The sequence below is a fragment of the Vulpes lagopus genome, chromosome 2 (assembly GCF_018345385.1).
Source record: "Vulpes lagopus strain Blue_001 chromosome 2, ASM1834538v1, whole genome shotgun sequence".
Classification (NCBI taxonomy): domain Eukaryota; kingdom Metazoa; phylum Chordata; class Mammalia; order Carnivora; family Canidae; genus Vulpes; species Vulpes lagopus.
Genome location: NC_054825.1, coordinates 6,295,503 through 6,315,872, shown reverse-complemented (window position 1 = coordinate 6,315,872; position 20,370 = coordinate 6,295,503). Strand labels below are relative to the sequence as shown.

The window sequence follows — 20,370 nt, the reverse complement described above, 5'->3', positions numbered from 1 at the left end:
AAGAAAGATTAAAACATTAAAAAACTGTGCCACCCACTGAATTCTCACTAGAACGTCACACTCGTTACTTGCCACTGTTGCTGTGCAGCTCTTGTCCGGTTGCATACAAACTTCTCTATTCTTTTCTGTGCCTACCGCGTGCGATGATGCACTTGTCCTGTCAATCTCAGGGAACAAACATCAAGCATACCCTTGCCTGTCGGGTGGATGGTTGGGACGTTAGGCGTGAGGCCTTTGTAGACAAGAGCTTGCCCTGCCTCCAGGTCCAGAGTGCCAGCCTGACCTCCTTCATGCCATCTGCAGGTCCCTTGGGCTGCCGATCCTGCACTTTGGCCGGCAACCCGTCCGCTCACCAGCCACACCTCTCCGGAGGAATCTGAACTATACCGAAAGGTGTCTGGAATAAACTTGTTTTAAGCTGAATTTTTACAGATTGGCTTTCTCAGGCGCCAAGACTTTCAGGTGTTTTCCTTGGCAGTGAGGGGACTCCAATCCTAGCTTGGCAGAGCTACGGCTGGCCGTCTGTCCACTCCCTCATTACTCAGTTTGCATTTCCTTGGGACAGATTTGCATCCATTTTCACAAATCACTGAAGCATTTAGAGTTCTAAGTCATGAAGCAGATGCACAGAGTCTGCAAAGTCTCCTGCCAGGACAGCTGTTACTCCGCTTCCCCCTTGGTTGGTCAGGTGCTGTCTCCACTAGCTCAGCCTGCACGCCTCCACTGAGGTCTCATTCTGAAGTAGGCTGGTGCCGGATGTCGTGTTCCCGGTCTTGTTTTCTGGCCGCTCCTTGGCTGAACAGCCTTTTAGTCGAGAGGAATACTTGTTTTTAAGCAAGAAGATCCCAATTCTGGCTGTCTTCCCTTGTCAGCAAGAATACGAACATCCCTGCGGGGGAAGGAGATGTCTAAAAATGTTTTTGTAGTCTGCAGATTCTACACTAGTGCTTCTTGAAGTGCTGGTGTCTTAGCTCACTGGACAAGAACTGGGCCGCCCGTGGCCTGACCGCCGAGAGGACTTGTCTTGAAGAAGAAGTGACTTTCGGTCCAGGGATGGAGAGGAGGTGCCAGGGCGCTGACTGGCTGGAGCGAGGCGGCGATGGTCACCGGCAACCACTGGCTCTGACTCTGGGAAGGACACAAGCGTGAACCAGAGTTTCCCTGACTAGAAACGTGCACAGTCGGAGGCGCCCTGACACAGCTGTGAAGCTCAGAGAAATACATAGAAAGCCTTCTGTACGCTGTCAAGTATTTGAAAAATAGAAATTGCCATGACAGGAATTGGGTGTAGTCGGTCTGGAATCCGACCTTTCCCACCAAATCCCCACGTTGTCGGTGCTTCCAGGGAGCTGCATTCCCTTCCACGACTGGACCCTATGGCTGTGGCTACGTCCTCATCCACCCATGAAACAGGTGTAGGGGTGGACAGACAGGGATTCCCCAGGATTCTTTTTTTTAACCTTTCCTAAAAGATTGCTAAAAATCATTCCCTGAATAATTTTTTTTTTGCCTGAGAAATTGATTTTTAAACCAAATATTTCAAAAGTTTGAGTAATGCTTTTTCCATCGCATTTTAGCCCTACTTGCTTTGGTTACTCAACATCTGGTTTGTTTTCTTTGTAAAAGAAATCAGACTTTCTCTTAGAAGAGAAATCCTTTGAGTCCATTTGCCTATTTTTCTCATTACACAGTCAGGGTGGAGGCATGGACGTCACAAATGTCAAACCACCGCTCTGAGATTGACTGCTTTGGAAATAAGCCGTTTGAAGGAAGCCAAGAATGCTGTTGTTTGTCCTTGTCGTTAACTACTTTCCAGTATGCACTGCCTTTGAAAAAGAAAAGGGAGTTGTGTGCGTAGGAGTAATAGGCTGAGTCTATATTCCTGAAGGGATGGTTCTGTGGCTCTATTCCCGGAAACACTTCAGTGATCTTCATTGGATAAGAATCAAGTACTTGATTTCTATTGACGTCAAATGCAAACACCTGTAAAGCCAAGTGAGAAAGTTAAGACTGGCTTTTCTGAAAACTATTGATTTTTAGGTTAATTTATAGGAATGAGGTAATAAGTAAAGCTGTGGCTTGGCACCAGACTCTCTGGGCTTGAAGTTCTTTCATTTTCTGTATGATGGGGTCTGCTGTGGCCAGAGAGGTCTGAGGCAATTGAGAACAACTCTGAACTAAAAACTTGAATTTTAAGTAGGGGACACAGAAGCAACACCAGGCTGGAAACCTCCTACTTACGAGGGACTCTTTGAAGAAGTAAATTAACTGCTTTCTTCGGTCATAAAAGGCAGTGTCCAGGGGACTTGGGATGCCAGGAAATCCTTCTGAAATCAATTTGGGGTAGCTGTTTCCTTGTTCATCTTCTGTGTAGGCCTGATCCTTGTCACTGTCGTATCTCCAGTACTGATTTCCTGACCAAAAAAAAAAAAAAAAAAAGCTGAATTACCATTTAATTACAGCCAACGATGAAGAGGGCCTGCTTTCAACACAGGTCTCCGTCAACCATGACCCCAGCGGCTAAGGGAAGCCTCCGTTGCGCTGAATGATTCCCCAGGTCTTGAACTACTGGATTCCAGTAATCACTGCTGCTGTTAAAAATGTCGGTTGCCTTTTGCACGGCACTCCAGCCCCCGGGCGCTCATCAAGAGCAACAACAAAAGGACAAAAATGTGGTCTTTTTCACTTATAAGCATCTTACTCCTTTTCATCTTCCTACATAGTCTCAAGATTTTCCTTTTACACGTTAGGGACCCATGGGTCGTCCTGAATCCTTTTCCTACCGTCATCAACACAAGCCCTCTTTTTACAGAAGACAACCATAATGCTTCTGATGGGGTTTTGCTTTCTTTCAGTGTTTTAGAATCCGGTAGTTCCCCCACCAAGCCCAGGGTACCAGTGAGGGAACTGGAGGAGAGAGCTGAAGCGATAAGAGAATCCAGGTTGGCAGCCTGGGCCTCCCGCACTCCAGCCACGCCGCTCCACCCACTGTCCCGAAGTCCCGGCTTGTCATTTGGCTCTGTTTCTTTTCAAGCCCCACATGCTAATTCCATGCTCTGAAACAGCACAGGATTCTAAGCTCTCCTTATTAGTCCCTAATCCTGAATACTGGCACACTGTCAGCATAAATTAGAGCAAGTCTACAGAGTTAGATATTTTTGTGTTCACAACTTACACCACATCACAGCCAGTTAGATTCCTTAGCAACGAACCACGTGAGGCCTCCCTCCCCCTCCCTCACCCCCACCTACCCCACCCGGGAAGGTTCGCCATCGAGAAAGAACAGTGATGTGTGTCCCGCCGAGGGTGCCATTCAAACTGGAATACTTTTTTGAATGTAAAGTATTCACAGCAAGTTCCCTTTAATAAGATGTTTTTAAAGATCCAAGAATAAAATCCAGCTGAATGGTAGCAATCCCCCCGATGACCTAATTCTATAATTGAGAGTCCCCGAGTGTCGCCAATATAAATTCTAGTCCAGGACCTCTTACGTCCCTGAAAGCTGTGCTTCCAACTCTGGAAGACGAACTAGGACGGTCCACCCTGGGCAATTTCTTGATGTCACTGAACTAAAAGAATTCTTCCTTTGTGTGATGTAAGGACAATTAAGGCCAAATTCATATGCTGGTTTCTTACAGCAAATCCGCATGAAGCATCCTCTCGGTTGGGCTCTTGCCTCACTGAGTCCAGCACGATTTAAGGCAATAGGGTCGTATTACCGGGAGTCGGGCAGAGAGGACATGGCTTACCTCTAGGGCGTAAGTTTGGGGAAGGGGAAGAGAAGGTAGCAACCACAGAATCTTGTTTGTGGTTAGATATCTGGTTTGCCAGGGCGGCCAGCCTCGATGACAGGGACACAGGCTCTGGGCATGGCGCCCGGTGAGTGAGGGGAAGCAGCAGCAAGAGAGCCTTGGCCTGCCTGCTCTGTGTGTCCCCCCCCCAGACCCCCACCCCAGTTTCCACCTTCCAGCAAAACACTGATCCTTCCTGCTGGGAAACTGCACAGATTCCTCAGTGCCCACTGGGTGAAGTCCAGGCCCTGAGCAGGGCGGCTCTCGATGCCCAGGCCGACCCTGACTTTCCAAACTAATCTCACCCTATGTGACCCTGTCGCACCTTCACAGGCTCAGCTGACCCTCGGATCTGCGTCTTCATCCTCGCTCACTCTGAAGCCCACCCCCTGCCCCTCACCTGCACCTCCCCCATCTCACTATTCCTGGTGTCCCTTTCTGGGCACCCAGGGACCTGCGCATCCTCCAAGGTGACTCAGGCATCTGGTTCCAGGCGGCAGTGGTCACCTTGTCCGCTCCCCCTCCCGTGCACCACATAACTCTAGCAGTCCGCTTCTAAGGTCTTTTCTCTCCAGAACTAGTTAAAACCTCTGAAGGGAGGGCCCATCCTTACGGTCTTCGGCAACCACCTCAGGGCCTGGCACAGTTGGTTCACCACCCATTCATTCGTTCAGTTGTGCATGTGAGGCATTCAGGGCCTTCTTGCAGAGATCAGGGGATACGACACGGTCCCTGTGCTCACAGAGCTCACAGTCTGATGGAACAAAGGGCAATGGGGTGCGTAACTGCAAGGGTATGAGACTAAGCTTCCCTGGGATGGGGCTCAAAGATGTGTTCTATGATGAAGAAATAGAGCTGTCCATAAGAACCTCTACCTTTAAAAAAATAACGTTCGTCTCTTCTCCACGTCCAGAGGTGGACAAAAGCGTCGATGTGTTGTGTTGGGATCCCGTGCCAGCCCCTGAGGATTTGGATAGGATCCCCGTAGCGCGTCCGGTTGTTTCGATTTTCATAAAGCCAGTACCAGCTGTTGCGGAAGAAGTAGGTGCTGAATCTCATCCTCACGGCCCCATGTTGGTTTCTCTCCTTGCGAATCCAGTCAAACGCGGTATCGAATGATCCCTCACATGAACCTGAAAAAAGAAAAAAGCCCAACCACTCGTCACCTGGTGCAAAAACCAACAGCTGCTACGTTCACGCGTGACTCGAACAGAGACAACTTCGAAGATTGAGTTTTCCACTGAACTGTCCTAAAGCACGACGCCACACGAGATTGGCAGTGGGCCTTCCCGGCCCAGCAGAAGGAGCTGGAGGGGGCCCGCTGGCTGCCGCAGTGCGCCTCGCACGGGCCCTTCTGGCTAACCTGCACCCAGGACACCGGGTCACTCCCTGAAGGGTCTCGATTTGGATGCTGGTTATGCGATCACCCTAAAGATAGCTGACGCCTCTTTGTCTTTTTAAAGATTTCATTTATGAGAGACACGAGAGAGGCAGAGGCACAGGCAGAGGGAGAAGCAGGCTCCACGCAGGGAGCCCGACGTGGGACTCGATCCCAGGATCCCGAGATCACGCCCTAAGCCAAAGGGAGATGCTCATCCCCTGAGGTGCCCGGGCGCCCCTAGCTGATGCCTCTTGATGGCTCATCTGACTTCATTAGAGGCAAGAAGTTTGGTTCTGGGCACAGACGAGAGTAAGACTTCCTCTGATGGAAATAAATGCATCCTGGCGTTTAGGATGCTGAGAGCTTCTTTGCATAGGATGGTTTGCGCGGAACAGGAAGGGGGGTGCTCTCCGTTTTGAGTAAGAAGGGGAAGGGAGCTTGCTTTCCCTACAGCCTCAATGCTAGGTCACGAATCACTTCAATTAAGTAATGAACCATCGGGCAGCCCGGGTGGCTCAGTGGTTTAGCGCCGCCTTCAGCCCAGGGCATGATCCTGGAGTCCCAGGATCGAGTCCCACGTTGGGCTCCCTGCATGGAGCCTGCTCCTCCCTCTGCCTGTGTCTCTGCCTCTCTCTCTCTCTGTGTGTCTCTCATGGATAAATAAATAAAATCTTAAAAAAAAAAAAAAAAAAACCATTAACACTTTGGCCTGAACAATTAAAGACCGATTGAAGTTGATCCGGACAAGGTTTCTGCTGCCCTTTGCCTTGGGAAGGCAGGAAACTTCTCCCAGGGGCCTCCGGTGCCTGCAGCTCCCAGGGGGTGCCACCGCCTGGGGCCCACCCACTGCTCTTTAGGAAACCACCACGTTCTGCTCCTTCCTCGTAGCACACGGGAGCCAGGTCACAGGAGGGACCACCGTGGGCGTGCTCCTCGGCCCCACAGCTACGGGTGGGGCGAGACCACCTTGTTAGGGAAGAGAATCGGCCTCACGGAGCTGTGCTGTCCGGGCCAGGCTCCCGGGCAGGAACGCTCTAGAATACGGTGTGTCCTCTGTGAGCCGCGGAGATGCTCCCAGAACATTCTGTCTTACCGTACAGCTTCTGAATTGCTTTTCTGTCTGACCAGTCCAGCTCAAACACGGGCTCCTGCGGAACGTAGTTGGGCTGCATGATGGATCCCGCCCTGTAGGTGTGCGGCAGGCCGAGGACGTGGCCGATTTCGTGGACGGCCACCTGGAAGGGAACACGCGCCCGGGCAGCGCCAACCCGGGGGTCTCAGTGTCACGTGGACCCCCCACCCCCACCCCACTCCAGGGCAGGGCTGGGCTTCAGGGGGCCAGCACTCGACCCGGAGACGGGGAGGGACCGGGAGCCTCGGGGCCTTTCTGCGAAGGCTGCGGCCCCCCCGGAGCACTCTGGCCGCCAGCCCGCGCCCCACCGCCCTTTGCCGCTCACGGCCCGCGAGCCGCTGGCGCCCACGTACTTTGAGGAGGCTGATGCCCGTGTCACTGGTGGGAGGCGTGAAGTGTTCGTCGTCGTCGAAGTGGATGTCGCCCAGGCGCCAGGCGTGGGCAAACTCCTGCCCGCTGCCATCAAAAACCCGAGGACAGCCCAGGTGCCGGCCTGGCAGGGGGAGGGGGACACAGACGGTTCGCGGCCGGGGGCTTGAGGTGCACGAGCGGAAGCAAGCCCTGGCCCGTGCAGCCGAGTGCTGGCACCCCTAAAGTCTTGGAAGACGGAGCTGCACAGCGAGCCTGGGGGAGCCCGGGGGAGGGGGGACGAGGGGGGCCGTCCAAAGGCCTCGGGAGGAGAGGAGGGCGCAGGTCTGGCTGGAGCCTGCCAGCTGCCTGGTCAGGAGCGACCCCCCAGGGGTCCCAGGCCCCCCAGGGTAGTCCTCAGCGCCCGTGTGGGCCTCACCGGAGGGCCCTAATCCAGCCAGACCAGCAGGGCGGGCGAGCGTCCCTAGCTCCCAGGTGGGCCGCAGAGGGGTGACTTCGCCCCGCCCCGCCCCACCCCACCCGGCTGGGAGCACCCCAAGGCCAGCATCCCGACCTCCCGGAGTGGCGGGGGCGCCTGCGGGGCAGGAGTCCTAGCACAGCCGCTCCCGCGGAGGGGCTGCCGTAGGCCCAGCCCGGGCGCCCTCAGGCCCCCAGGGGGCTGTGCAGGTGACCCGAGTGGGGTTCCCGGGCGGCCTGGGGGTCTTGGGCCTTCTCACCCCGCCCGAACGCCAGCTTGATGTCCACGGCGGCCCCGGGGGTGGCCAGGTCCTCGCGGAAGTCCAGCGGCATCACCTCGCTCCACATCCTGAAGGCCAGCCTGAGGATGCGCCTCTGCTCGGCCTCGGCCAGCTGCCCGCTGGCGCCCTCGCCCAGCAGCCGCCAGCTCAGGGTCCGCTTGGCGAAGGCCCGGGGCGCCCCGCGCGGCGCGGCGACCTCAGGCGGCGGGGCCCCGGGCGGCAGTGGCGGCGGCAGGAAGCGCTTGGGGCGCGGCGGGGCGGCGGGGGGCGGCAGGGCCCGGGTGTCGGGGACCCCGCAGCGAGGCCTGTTCATGGCAGCCAGGGTGGCCGCGTCCAGGCGCCCGCTGGCCGGCAGCGCGTTGACCCTTTGGAACCTGCGCACGGCCTGCGCCAGGGCGGCGGCGGGGGGGCCCCGGGGCCCGGGGGGCGCGTCGGCCCAGCCGTACTTGGACAGGAATCGCTGGGGAGACACGGAGGCACCGGCCGGCCGGCCGGGGGGCGCGGACTGAGCGGCCTTTCTAGTCCGGGGTACGGCTGGCTGCGGGAGGCCCCACCTGTGGCTGCGCACGCTTGCCTGTAGGTGCCCACCTGCGTGTGCACGTGTCCGCGTCTGCACGTGTCTGCATGTGCGCATGTGTCCGTGTAGGTGCCCACCTGCGTGTGCACGAGTCTGCATCTGCACATGCCTGCGTGTGCACATTCCCGTGTAGGTGCCCACCTGCGTGTGCACGTGTCCGCGTCTGCACATGCCTGCGTGTGCACATGTGTCCGTGTAGGTGCCCACCTGCGTATGCACATCCCAGTGTCAGGGCCCACCTGCATGTGCACATGTCTGTGTGTGCCGGTGCCTGTGTGTGCACGTCCCCGTGTCGGTGCCCGCCTGTGTATGCACGTCCCAGTGTCAGTGCCCACCTGCGTGCGCACGTGTCTGTGTGTGCCGGTGCCTGCGTGTGCACGTCCCCGTGTCGGTGGCCGCCTGCGTATGCACGTCCCAGTGTCAGTGCCCACCTGCGTGCGCATGTGTCTGTGTGTGCTGGTGCCTGTGTGTGCACGTCCCTGTGTCGGTGCCTGCCTGCGTGCCCACGTGTCTGTGTATGCCTGTGCCTGCATGTGCATATTCCCGTGTAGGTGCCCACCTGCATGTGCACGGGTCTGCATCTGCACGTGCCTGCGTGTGCACATTCCCGTGTAGGTGCCCACCTGCCTGTGCACGTCCCCGTGCAAGTGCCCCGCCCGCATGTGCATGTGTCTGAGTGTGCCGCACCTGCGTGTGCATGTCCCTGTGTCAGTGCCTGCCATGCGTGTGCACGTGTCTGCATCTGCACGTGCCTGCGTGTGCACGTGTCTGAGTGTGCCCGCGCCTGCGTGTGCACATTCCTTGTAGGTGCCCACCTGCCTGTGCACGTCCCCGTGCAAGTGCCGACCTGCATATGCACATGAGTGTGCCTGTGCCTACGAGGGCACGTCTCCGTGTTGGTGCCTGCCTGCGTGTGTATGTGTCTGAGTGTGCCCACGCCTGCGTGTGCATGTCCCCTGTCGGTGCCCACCTGCATGTGCACGTGTCTGTGTGTGGTGGTGCTTGAGGGTGCACATTCCCGTATCAGTGCCCGCCTGCATGCTCATGGGTCTGCGTCTGCACATGCCTGCAGTGCGTTGCCCGTGTCGGTGCCCGCCCGTGTGTGCACGTGTCTGAGTGTGCCTGTGCCTGTGTGTGCACGCCCCGTGTCGGTGCCCACCTGCATGTGCATGGGTCTGCATCTGCACGTGCCTGCGTGTGCATGTGTCTGAGTGTGCCCGCGCCTGCATGTGCACGTCCCCCTGTCGGTGCCCGCCTGCGTATGCACGTCCCAGTGTCAGTGCCCACCTGCGTGCGCATGTGTCTGTGTGTGCTGGTGCCTGCGTGTGCATGTCCCCTGTCGGTGCCCACCTGCATGTGCACGTGTCTGTGTGTGGTGGTGCTTGAGGGTGCACATTCCCGTATCAGTGCCCGCCTGCATGCTCATGGGTCTGCGTCTGCACATGCCTGCAGTGCGTTGCCCGTGTCGGTGCCCGCCCGTGTGTGCACGTGTCTGAGTGTGCCTGTGCCTGTGTGTGCACGCCCCGTGTCGGTGCCCACCTGCATGTGCATGGGTCTGCATCTGCACGTGCCTGCGTGTGCATGTGTCTGAGTGTGCCCGCCCGCGTGCGCACGTCCCGTCCAGTGTGCGGCGCCTGCGGGCCCGGGCGCCTACCTGCGCGGCGGGAAGGTCGGCGATGGGCTGCGCCCGGCGGCGCGGCGCGGGCTCCGGGTCGGGGCGGTCGCGGCTGCGGAGGAGCGGCTCGGGCCGCGCGGGCGGGGGTGCGGCGAGCCCGCAGAGCAGCAGCGCCCGGAGGACCGCGGGGGCGCCCGGCATGGCCCCGGGAGCGCGGCCCGCCCGCCCGGCTGCGTCCGGCCCGGCCGAGGCTTTATCAGCGGCCGCGGGGAGCCCCGCGCAGGGCCTCGCGGGCCGAGAGTGCGCCGGCGCCGGGCGGTCGGGCGCGGCCCTTTGAAGCCCCCGGGGCGCCCTTCTTGTTGCAGTGACGGTGTTGGCGGCCCCCGGGCAATTGCCTCCGCAGCGGGCGCCTGCGGGCCCCATTCCTATGGCGACGGGCCGCGGCGGCAGGTGCCCCGGGGCGGGGGGGGCGGGGTGGGGGGGAGGGGAGGAGGGGGGAGGGGGGAGGGGTGGGGGGAGGGGAGGGGGGAGGGGGGGACCCGGCCCAAGGCGCCAGCCTCGCCCCAGCAACCCTGCGCCCTACCCCGACGCAGTGGGCCCGCAGCCTGCGCCCACTTTCTTCCTAGGTTAGCTGGGGTGCGGGGGTTTTTTCTCTGATCTTTTGTTTTTGTTTCTTTTTATAAAAGGAATAATCTAGGAAAATAAGGATTTTAAAAGTATCGAGGATCCAGGAGGAAACCCAGCGATTCAGGTGCTGACACTCAGGTGAAGGCGCTCGCAGGTGCGGGCACCGGGCAGATGCCCCCACAGTGTTTGTGTCTGGCCACCTTCATAGAGATCATGTCCTCTATCCTGTTACCTAAGACCCCGTGGACGGTGCCGGGCACCCTTCTCGGTTCCTGAATGTAGGCGTTTATCATCGAGCTAATGGCTTGTCCTGGTCTGTGGGCCAGGATTTTTCCATGAGGTTCAGCTAGAGTCACCGGAAGTTCTAGAACCGCCCCCACGAAGGAGTCTCTGGGAAAGGAGGGTGGTGGTGGGGGGGGGTGCAGGGAACAAGACTAGGCGGACCCAGGCTCAGCCGCCTGCACTTTGTCACTGGTCACTCCAGGAGCCTGCGGGAAGGGAGGAAGGCCCTCCAGGCACCAGGGCTGCAGGGGAGAGCTGGGAGTGCGAGGCCACGGGTCTGACAACAGCACAGGTGCGGGGGTGGGGCACCGGCCTTTAGCTGCTCATTCATTCAGCAGACAGTCCTTGTTCTCCTGGGGACAGGGAGTAGGGAACTGAACGTGATGGACTCATTCTTTGCCCTTTGGCGGACAGTAAACCAAACAATGATGAAAGATTCCAATAGTGACAGGCAGTCAATATTCAGGTGGCCGTGAAAGACCTCTCGCAAAGGTGAAATGGAAGCAATGGAAGAAAAGTACGAGGGATACCATCACCCGTGACTGGGGATTCCTGGGTGGTGTGGGCAAAGGAAAGGACACGTGCAAAGGCCCTGAGGCGGGCCCCAGCACCTGGCAGTGTGGTGGATGTCGGAGAGGGGGAAGGAGGCGGGAGGGGAGGATAGGAAAGAGGGTGATGGGAAGGTGATGAAGGACCCGGAGGTCAGATAACTTGGATTCTACCCTAAATTCATGGGGATTTTTTGAGGAATGACTTTATGGATTCATTATTTAAAGGATCCTCCTGGGGCGCCTGACTGGCTCAGAGGAGCAGGTGACTCTGGATCTCGGGGTTGTGTGAGCCCCACGTTGGGTGTAGAGATTGCTTAGATACAGAGACCTAAAAGAATCTTCCCAGCTGCTCTATGGAAAAGCGATAAAAAAGGGGTGCGGCCCAGAGGCAGATGCCGACGGACCCCTCTGGCCGGGCAGTCCCTCCTGTGGGCCCCAGCAGCCCTTCTGTGCCAGGTTGGTCTGATGGCCCTGTACCCTGAGACCCCTCATGGGGCTCCGGGATATTGGGGTTCCCGGGCAGGGCACAGTTCCAGGCTGTTCCGGGGGGACCCGTTCCCAGTGAGGGCCCTGGAGCAGGTGCTTGTCCTCACACCGGTGCTGCCGTGGCAAGGCCAGCCCCGGTGACATCTGGGGGTTGTGCCCACGGGGAGCCGGGACACCTGTCAGGCTACCTGCACAGCCCCACTGGGTTCCTGTCGGCTCACAGATGGCAGGGGCGGGACATGTACCAGGTGGGGACACGAGCGAGCGGGGGTGTGGGGGGCATGACTATGGAGTGGGGGGGCCTGTGTACTCGAAACCCTCCCAGGACTGTCCAGGGGTAACGGGTCCCCGCCCCCGCCTGCTGGATGGATCTTGGAAGTTTATCAAGAGGCCCTACCTGGGCCGAGTCACATAAACTGTGTTTCATTGGGGGGGGGGGGGGCGGGGTCTTTTTTAAATGTAAATTCACTTAACGTCTGGTGTATTACTAGTTTCAGAGGTAGAGGTCAGTGACTCGTCAGTCTTAGAGAACACCCAGTGCTCATGACGTCATGTGCCCTCCTTCATGCCCTCACCCCGTTACCCCATCTCCCCCACTGCAGCGGCCCTGTTTGTTTCCTATGATTACGAGTCTCTCTTTTTTTTTTTTTAAGAAATATTTTATTAAAAAAAAAAAAAAAGAAATATTTTATTTGAGAGAGAGAAGCAGAAAGGGAGAGAGAGCCCGAGCAGGGGGTATGGGCAGAGGCAGAGGGAGAAGCAGGCTCCCTGCAGGAAGCCCGACGTGGGACTCGATCCCGGGACCCCAGGATCACGCCCTGGGCCCAAGGCCGGCGCTCAACGGCTGAGCCCCCCAGGCGCCCCGAGAGTCTCCCTCTCGGATTTCGTCGTGTTTTATCTTCCTCGGCTGTTTCCCGGGGCTGCGAGGGGCGTCCCGTGCGCCCGTCGGAGATGCTCTCGGCCTAACGTGCTCCTTTTATCCGTTGTGTCTTCCACAGAATTAGTGTCACCGTTTGGGTTGCTTCGTTCTGTGCAGGTGTTTTCAACACCACGTCACCTGTCGAGGCCACGTCCCTGGAACAGCCTCTGGGAGCAGGAAGGGCAAGCAGAGCAGCCCCCACATCCCAAGGACCGCGTGGGTCCAGCTCCCGGGTCAGTCGGTGGGCGCGTCTGCTCGATGACCTTCCCCAGCAGGGCCGTTCTGATGACCGAGGGCCGCCCACGCTCAGCTGTGTCCGCAGGCCCCCACTCCCACCTGCCTCCTACGAACGTGCTCCCCTAGTGCCCCGAACACGGGCTGTGGATGGTGGGGGGAGGGGGGCACCCCGGGCTCAGGGCGTGGGTCCCTCACCCTTCCCCTGGCACCCCTCGCTCTGCGCTGTGTGCACACGCGCGCCCCGGCACCCTCTCGATGCTGTGCGGCAAGTGTTAGCGCGGGTCTGGACCCGGTAGACTGTTGGGGGGCACGCAGAGCGTACCACCATCGCCCTAACACCGAGCGACAGCCCTCTGGCCAGGTCCCATGTGCCCGGACAGAGGTCACATTCTCATCTCCGGCCTCGTCCTTTAGTATCTTCGAAGCCAGCCTCGGAGTGGAAGGCCCATCCGGGGTACTCACTGTGAAACCAGGCGAGGGAGGTGGGCACCCAGCGGCGTGCAGCACCTAGGACTTCCCGCAGGACGGTGGCTCGTGACGTTCACGCAGAGCCGGGGGGGACCTGGACTCCTCGTTGCCAGAGCCGGCTTGGCAGGCGGGCTGCACCGCTGCCCAGAGACGCCCGCCGCCACCGGGGCCCCACGCTGGTGTCTTCCCACTGCGCCGAGTCACACCTGGCGTACATACGTGTTGGTTCCATGTGTCAGCGGGTGTGATGTGTATAAATGTACAGGTCACGATGACACCGGTCGATCCCGTGACAGTGTACGTGTGCGTCAGCTGTACTTACCAACATACCGTCCCGATCCGTCAGGAACAGACATCTGAATAACTGGCTGCATAGAGCCGCGCCGTGTGGACAGAGCCAGGTGCGACTGGCAGGTGTAAGGGCATTGTTCACCTTCCCGCGTGACTGGGGTTCTTTTTTTTAATTGCAATCTCAAACGGTGTGGTGCTTTAAAATTTTATTTATTTGAGAGAGAGAGAGAGAGAGCACAAGCAGGGGCGAGGGGCAGAGGGAGAGGGGGACTCCCCGCAGAGCAGGGAGCCCGATGCAGGACTCGATCCCAGGACCCCGGGATCCTGACCCGAGCCCAAGGCTGACTCTTCACCAACTGACACCCCCCCCCCCCCCCCCGCAGCATCCCTCTGTGTTTCGATGAGAAGATAAATCCTAAGTGTTTTCTCCTGGGGATACAGAAACCTGCCCGGTACGAGACTGAGAACAAAGCCGCCCGAGACCCCACGTAGCGCTCTGCTTCCTGGGAGGCCAACATTCCGGACGCGGAAAGAATGGAGAACTCTGGTCGGCACGGGCCCGGCGGCTGATGTCACACAGACCCGGTTCCGCTGGGACTGGAAGAGCAGTCGGAGCCGGTCCCATCCGCGACTCTGGCCGAAGACGGTGCTCCTGAGGGTCAGGTCTTCAAACGTGGGTGACGGCCGCCCGTGAAGGACAGTGGGGCCTTGAGGGCTTCATGACGGAGGGCCTTCCTCCCTCGTGTCGTCCCTCGTCCCTGTGTCGTGTGCTTGGCCTCAGGCGGCCGGGGGCAGCCGGACTCGGGGATCGTCCCCTCTTCTCTCGGACCGTTCCTCTCCCCGGTTATTTCAAAGCCTCTGAGCAGACTGACTGGCTTTGCAAGGCTCCCAGTGTTTGATGAACCAAATTTCGTACTCCAGGTGAATTGGATTTTAAGGAAATCAGTTAATTTAGGAGGAAAAGTGGCAGCGAAAAGCGTGTGATCTACAATACGGGGGGGTGGGGTGGGGGGACAGGGCCGGTTCTGGTCTGCGCAGGGCACGCCTCATCTCTGAGCTTGGGGCACCCTCTGGCTGGGGGCTTCCGGAATCTGCTGAGATGGCGTGATCCAGCTGTCTGGGTCCTGAGAGGACTGAAAAGTGTCTTTCCCCCTGAAGTACGTGTCATTTAGTCCTTTACGAGATGGGTTTGCACATTCTCAGCCCCACGCAGCGGGACATTTTAAAAGACTTTCCCTCAATTATTCCCACGGGGGATTGCAGAGCCTGATGCACAGCGAGGGGTCCGTTCGGGCTCTGGAAACCGTCGATGTCAGGAGGCCCAGGTGTCTGGGAAGCTGCTTGCACAAGGGCGGCCTGTGTGCCTGGGACTTAGAGCCGCTCACCACTGCTGCTGCCTGTGAAAGGGGGAAAAGATTCTTTGCGCTCCTTCCCCTTCTCATTTCCTTTTCTCTGGAGTTTGCATTTCAGTTGCTTTTCGTGCACAGAGAAGCCCTTTGCCCCCACTGCCAGCCTTGGCTCCTGGGCCTTCCCGGGAACGTGCTTTACACATATACGGGCTGGGGTTTGGGGGTTCCCGGGTCCCCCACTGAAGGAAGCGTGCTGAGGGGGCTGGGAGGGGAGGGGGGCCACGTTCACTGCCTGCCTGCACTCCTCCGCCCAGGTGCGTGTGACATGCTTTGAGATTATGATCGCCATCGACCTGGAGATTTTGATTATCATTGGCTGCCTCTTACTGATTATCGCGTGGTTGCTGATGTGCTGCGTCCTCCGTCTCTGCTGCCAAGTGTTCAGCATATTCCAGTGAAGGGGAACGGCTGGTGGGCAGAGAGGTACGTATGACCGGTGGTGTGATTTGCTCAGCTGAGAACCTCCGGACATTTGTAAGAAATGGGCTTAAAAAAAAAAAAAAGAAATCTGGGGCGCCTGGGTGGCTTGTTCAGTGAGGTGTCTGACTCTTGATCTCAGCTCAGGTCTTGATCTCAGGGTCAAGGGCTTCAAGCCCCATGTTGGGCTCCATGCTGGGCGTGGAGCCTGGTTGAGAAAAGAAAAACAAAAAGAAATCTAATGCTTGTTATAAAATCTCCGAAGGGAAATAGGACAGTCAATGACATCGACGCAAAAGGCAAGTGACTTGGTTTGGAAGAAGGCCATCCTGAGACTCTGCTCCAGCTCCCCACTGTGCTATGGTAATTGTCGTCCCAGGAGACACGGCCTCCCCCGTGTCTCCCGGACACAGTGCTGTCGTGTGAAATACAGGCTGCTATGCTGACCCCAGTGGCCTCCTGACTGTTCTTTCCAAGTGTCTGCAGCCCCTCAGGGCAGGAGCCCTGCTGCGTCTGATGCCCAGGTACTTAGGACTCATGGCCCCAGGACACCTTTGCATGCCAGCGGCACTTCCCACCAGATAGACCTCTAACCTCAGATGTGGCGGATAAATGCTGAGCATTATTTGCTGAGACTATGCGACCCTCTGCTTATGAACCACCAGCATAAGCTCTCCATCCAGAGCTTGAGGGGGCTTCAGGGCGTTCCACAAGTAGTTTTCTGAGTTGCAAGGCTCACACTCAGGAAATGGTAGCTCAAACCCTCTTGACAGATGGGGACATGGCAACTCAGAAGGCAGGAGTGACTCTGGGTGACAGGGAGACCAGAACTCTTGAGTTTCACCCCAACCCCTCCTCCTGGGCTTCCTGAACCCTCAGGACCCATCACTTGCTCCCTGTCCCCAACAAAGAAGCCCAGGCTGCTTTGGGCCGCTGTGGAAGGGCTGCTTCCTCTCCTCCCCCGTACGTACCTCAGTGGGGGCTCGTATGTGGCCACTTCGCACGAGTGTGGGCGTGATGGCCCCCAGGGCCGTGTGCACCCGGCACAGCAGGCAGCAGGTAGGTCAGAGGCAGCGCGGTAGTTTGGTGGTTTAATCTGTAGCAATCTGGCCCGGCTCTGACCTGCAGGCGCACGGTCAGGGGACCGCCCGCCCGGCCCAGGAGCTGCCAGCCCCACACAACAGCCCAGGGTGGCACAGCTGGCGTGCTCCTTACGCAGCAGCCTGCGGAAGTTAAGGCTAGGTTAGCCCTCTGTGGTCCAGGTGGCGACATTCGGTCCCGAGGCCGGCCTCAAGACCCGGCTCCAGCCACCTTGGCGGGGCTGGCACAGCTTCTGGGTGGCTGCGGGTGTTTGCATGGGTGCAGCAGAGTGGCCCCCAGGGGGCACACCGGGGCCCAGCCTCTGGGCTCCTTGGCCGTGGGGGCCCCGGGGGACGGCACTGCCTGCCTCAGTGCGGGCTGCTTGGGGCCAGCCTCTTCCCCGGGATCAGGCAAGGTGGCTCCAGCAGAAAAAGGCTCCTTGGGAACGGCAGGGGTTCGAAACTCAACTCATCAATCCAGACTTGACTTTTAGATCAGAAGGAAGTGGCGGGAGAGATTCTGACCCATATGCAGAAGCGTGACCACAGACCAAGATTCGGGGCCATCACAGTCCCTGCAGTTTCTGTTCAGGTCACACCACTAAATCTTACCAGGTTCTTACTGTTCTACTGAGGTCACTTCGAGGGGAGGCGGCTGAGGCGCCCGACCAGTCTGGGCCTCTGCACTGTGCTTCCGTTCCCTCGGCCCTTTGAGAGCGTCCTGGCTGGTGGCTCCCTCGCTGTGGGACCCTGAGCCAGGCCTTTCGTAAAGCCTGGAGTCTGTTTCCTCCCCAGAGACATGGGGATCGCAGTCAGGGCGTCAAGAGGGATGGGGCGGAGAGACAGAGCCCTGTGCGCAGGGCCTGGCACCGACGGATTGCTCAATGGAACCCCCCACCCCAGGATTCCGCTCGTGCCGGTGATACAGTCCCCTCTCCTGCCACCAGCTCACGTGACTGAAAGATGGACTCTGGGTGGTGCTTTCATTCCACCCAGCCCAAGTTCCAGGCCAGGACTGTAAAAGCAGAAATAAAGTTTGGGGCCAGATTTCCAGAGCCTGTGTGCAGGGCCCCGCCCCCTGCAGATGAACCCCTTCTCCGTGAACCAACCTCCCGCCTCTCGGACGCCCTGGCTGGCCCAGGCTGCGTTTTCTTTCTGAAGGAAGGAAGGAAGGGCTCTCCTTATTTGAATGGCAGTTGTCCACAGCTCACAAAGCAGGACCTGGAAGCTCCTATTTGGAGCACGAATACAACTACTTCCCACGCAGCAGATTTTATCATTCCCACCAGGTTTGGTGCTTCTCAGGACGTGGGCACGTCCGTTTCCTCCGCAAACGCAGCTTTGCACGGAAAACACTACACAGCAAGTGACAACACACTCAGCGTGAGGAGCCAGGGTGGTTTATTTGGTTTTCTTCCAGCTGCCAGTGGGGACTCAGCAGCGCAGGGCCTCCAGTGCCAAGCGGAGGCCCGTGGCCAGGCCCTGCGGCGTGGGGCTCTCAGCCATGCAGCTCACGGGCAGGCCCTGGGCGGCCAGTGCGCGGGCCGTGCTGGGGCCGATGGCGGCGAACTGCAGGGGGAGAGGGGAGAGAGGGGAGCGTCAGTGCACCTGCCGGGCGCTGGAGTGGGAGTTCCTGGCACGCGCAGTTGCCCTTCCCTATGCCCTCAAAATGCCTTTGCCCACATGAGCTCATCACAGCCTCTCCGCCAGCCTGCAGCTCGGGTGCAGGGCAGGGGTGCCAGGCCCCAGCACCCCTGCCCGCCGGCCTGGTTGCATCTCCACCAGCCGTAGTGGCCCATGGTTCTGCCCTGGGACGGGCAGGCGGGGGGTGGGGTGACAAACCAAGCAGGCAGCAAAGTGTGAAAGGTGCTCTGGGCGTGGCAGGGGCCCTGGCTGCACCCCCACCCCCAGGAAATGCAGCAGCAACAGCAGGCCCTGGAGCCAGAGGGTCAGGGTCACATCCTAGCTCCCAGGGTAGTGGCCTTAGCAAGTGACCCTTCATCTCTGGGCCTCCGTCCCTTCATCTCTAAAACAAAGTTTACTAGCCTTCCCCTGTGAGGGTCACATGGGGCCCAGGTGAGCAACCACCTGGCCTGGCACAGAGAAATGCTCAGAGGCCTGCAGAGCTGCTGGGAGCACTGTTGCTCCAGTGGCACGAGCCTCGTCAGCAGGATGCCGCTCTCAGAAAATCGCATGTCTGATGGTCACATGCGGAGCCTCACCTGGGGCCCTGGTGAGGTGTCATTAGCCCCTCTGATCCTGTTTCCTCACCTGTAAAAGGGGTACCGTTACCCTTGCTTGGCAGGGCGAGCACGGGGGTAAGTAAGGAGATCTGCTTGGCAGGGAGAGCACTCACGCTGCCCCCACGCCAACATTGGGGTGCACGCACCCCTGCTCGGGAGTAGGTGTGTGAGGATGGCAGCACACCCTTACCCAGCACCCCCTCCCGCCTGCCGTCCCTGGGTGGGTGTGGTGCAGGGAACAACTCAGGACGCTGCAGCTTGACGCCCCCCCACTCTGAGGCATGTCAGACCCACAGGACAGAGGCTGCTGGCACCTCCACCGGGGGCCTGAGCTCCTGTAGGACCCCCCACCCCCCCTGTAATGCAGCCATTCTTCCAGAAACTCTCTGAAGACAAGATGGAGCTGAGCCCATACCTCACAGCACACACAGACATCGCAGCAGACCGCAGACCTAAATGTAGGTGGTAAGCCCATGAACGTAGAAGAAACACAGCGATGAGTCTTCACGCCCTCGGATTAGGCGGTGGGTTTCTGAGATCCACCACTCACGGCACAAATAGCAAAAGAAAAGGTAGATACGTGGGTCTTTACCAAAATGGAAAACCTGTCATGCTTCTATGGACACCATCACCGACGTGAAAAGACAACTCACGGGATGGGGAAGATTTCTGTAAATCGTACATCTGATGAGGAATTTGTATCCAGAACAAAGAACTCTGAAACCCAGCAGCAACAAGCCACACGGCAAGGATGTGGTCGGACGCTTCTCGGATGAAGATACAGAAATGCCCACCACGCGCAGGCAAAGATGCTCAGAGCCGTCGGCCGTTAGGGGCATCCAACTCACAACTACCTCATGGCCATGGGAACGACTATGATTGTGAAGACAAAAAAATCACAAGTGTTGGTAAAGATGTGGAGGAACTAGAACCCTCAGGCTTGGCTGGTGGGAGTGCCAAGTGCCACAGCCACTCTGGAAGACGGTCTGGTAATTCTTCAAAATTACCAAAGTTGAACATCAAGGCACCACATAAGAGCCTGCAATCCCCCTCCTTGGTTTGTTATACCCAAGAGAAATGAAAACATGTGCCCACACAAAAACTGTCATCAGGGGCTCCTCAGCATTGCTGCTCAGAGCCCCAAAGTGGACAAGACCCAAATGCCCGTCAGCCGATGAACAGATAGAGACGGTGATGTAGTCACAGAATGGACTATTCCACGGCGATGAAAATGAGCCAAGTCCTCACACAGGCCACAGCACGGGTGAGCCTCGAAAACACTACAGTAAGCGAAGGAAGCCAGTCCTGAGATCCCAGAGTAGGAAACCCGCAGAGACGGGGGGTAGACTCGGGGTTACCGGGCTGCTGGGTGCATCACAGCTGCCGTGTCCAGGTGAGGCAGCGGCCCCAGCACCACCGCTTCTCCCAACCTCCAAAGTGGTAAGTGCTCGCTGTGTGCCAGTCGCTACCCCGAGCACTTCAGGGTCTCATCTTCATCCCTACAACCCTGAGAGTTAGCTCTGTTCTCCCCCAGTGACCTACGTGCCCATCCTGGGCTTCCCAGGAACTCACCATATGACTCTGGCAAGTCATTTAACCTCTCTGGGCCTCAGTTTCTCCAACTGTAATAAGGACAATAGCCCCAATTTTGCTTGAGTCCTACCCCTGGACTGGTGTGCGAACTCTGCAAGATACTGCCTGGAAATGCTCCGTCGCCCGGCCATGGCTCATGTATCACCATGGCTAACAACATGGAATC

The 20,370-nt window shown here is 58.4% G+C and overlaps 2 protein-coding genes and 2 long non-coding RNA genes across 9 annotated transcripts in view; 2 read left to right on the top strand and 2 right to left on the bottom strand.

The window, feature by feature from the left end:
- Positions 1-40: 40 nt before the first annotated feature.
- Positions 41-10,025, bottom strand: MMP21 (matrix metallopeptidase 21). Its single transcript, XM_041744016.1, has 7 exons — positions 9,642-10,025; positions 7,390-7,870; positions 6,658-6,797; positions 6,266-6,407; positions 4,667-4,924; positions 2,242-2,414; positions 41-1,983 (listed from the first exon to the last, which is right to left on the bottom strand). The coding sequence occupies exons 1-7, from the start codon at positions 10,023-10,025 to the stop codon at positions 1,684-1,686; spliced, it is 1,878 nt and encodes a 625-aa protein (XP_041599950.1). The 3' UTR covers positions 41-1,683.
- On the top strand, positions 9,929-14,213 carry LOC121484587. Of its 4 annotated transcripts, none has more exons than XR_005986073.1 (6): positions 9,929-10,052; positions 10,289-10,367; positions 11,288-11,518; positions 12,547-12,700; positions 13,119-13,573; positions 13,847-14,213. It is a non-coding gene; the product is annotated as an uncharacterized LOC121484587 (long non-coding RNA). The 4 variants fall into 4 exon arrangements; XR_005986072.1 differs by having other exon boundaries at positions 10,289-10,383; positions 13,438-13,573; XR_005986071.1 differs by having other exon boundaries at positions 10,289-10,383; positions 13,905-14,213.
- Positions 14,214-14,251: 38 nt separating this feature from the next.
- Positions 14,252-15,735, top strand: LOC121484588. The gene is made up of 3 exons (XR_005986074.1): positions 14,252-14,384; positions 15,127-15,295; positions 15,555-15,735. It is a non-coding gene; the product is annotated as an uncharacterized LOC121484588 (long non-coding RNA).
- A 2,017-nt stretch (positions 15,736-17,752) lies between these two features.
- The window catches only part of UROS (uroporphyrinogen III synthase), a 31,944-nt gene continuing 29,326 nt past the window's right edge, over positions 17,753-20,370 (bottom strand). For all 3 annotated transcript variants that reach the window (XM_041744014.1, XM_041744013.1, XM_041744015.1), the window contains one exon: positions 17,753-17,937. In XM_041744014.1, coding sequence (XP_041599948.1) covers positions 17,803-17,937 — 135 coding nt within the window. In that variant the 3' untranslated portion in view covers positions 17,753-17,802. The remainder of the gene's footprint in view (positions 17,938-20,370) is intronic.

What these genes read in the sequence shown, in the direction of transcription:
- MMP21 (XM_041744016.1), bottom strand. Translation starts at nt 10,025, where the DNA reads ATGGGGCCCGCAGGCGCCCGCTGCGGAGGCAATTGCCCGGGGGCCGCC. An exon ending in CGGGCATCAGCCTCCTCAAA is followed by an intron (nt 6,408 to 6,657) that starts GTACGTGGGCGC and finishes GTTCCCTTCCAG; the next exon opens with GTGGCCGTCCACGAAATCGG. An exon ending in ACTTCTTCAAAGAGTCCCTC is followed by an intron (nt 1,984 to 2,241) that starts GTAAGTAGGAGG and finishes TTGGCTTTACAG; the next exon opens with GTGTTTGCATTTGACGTCAA.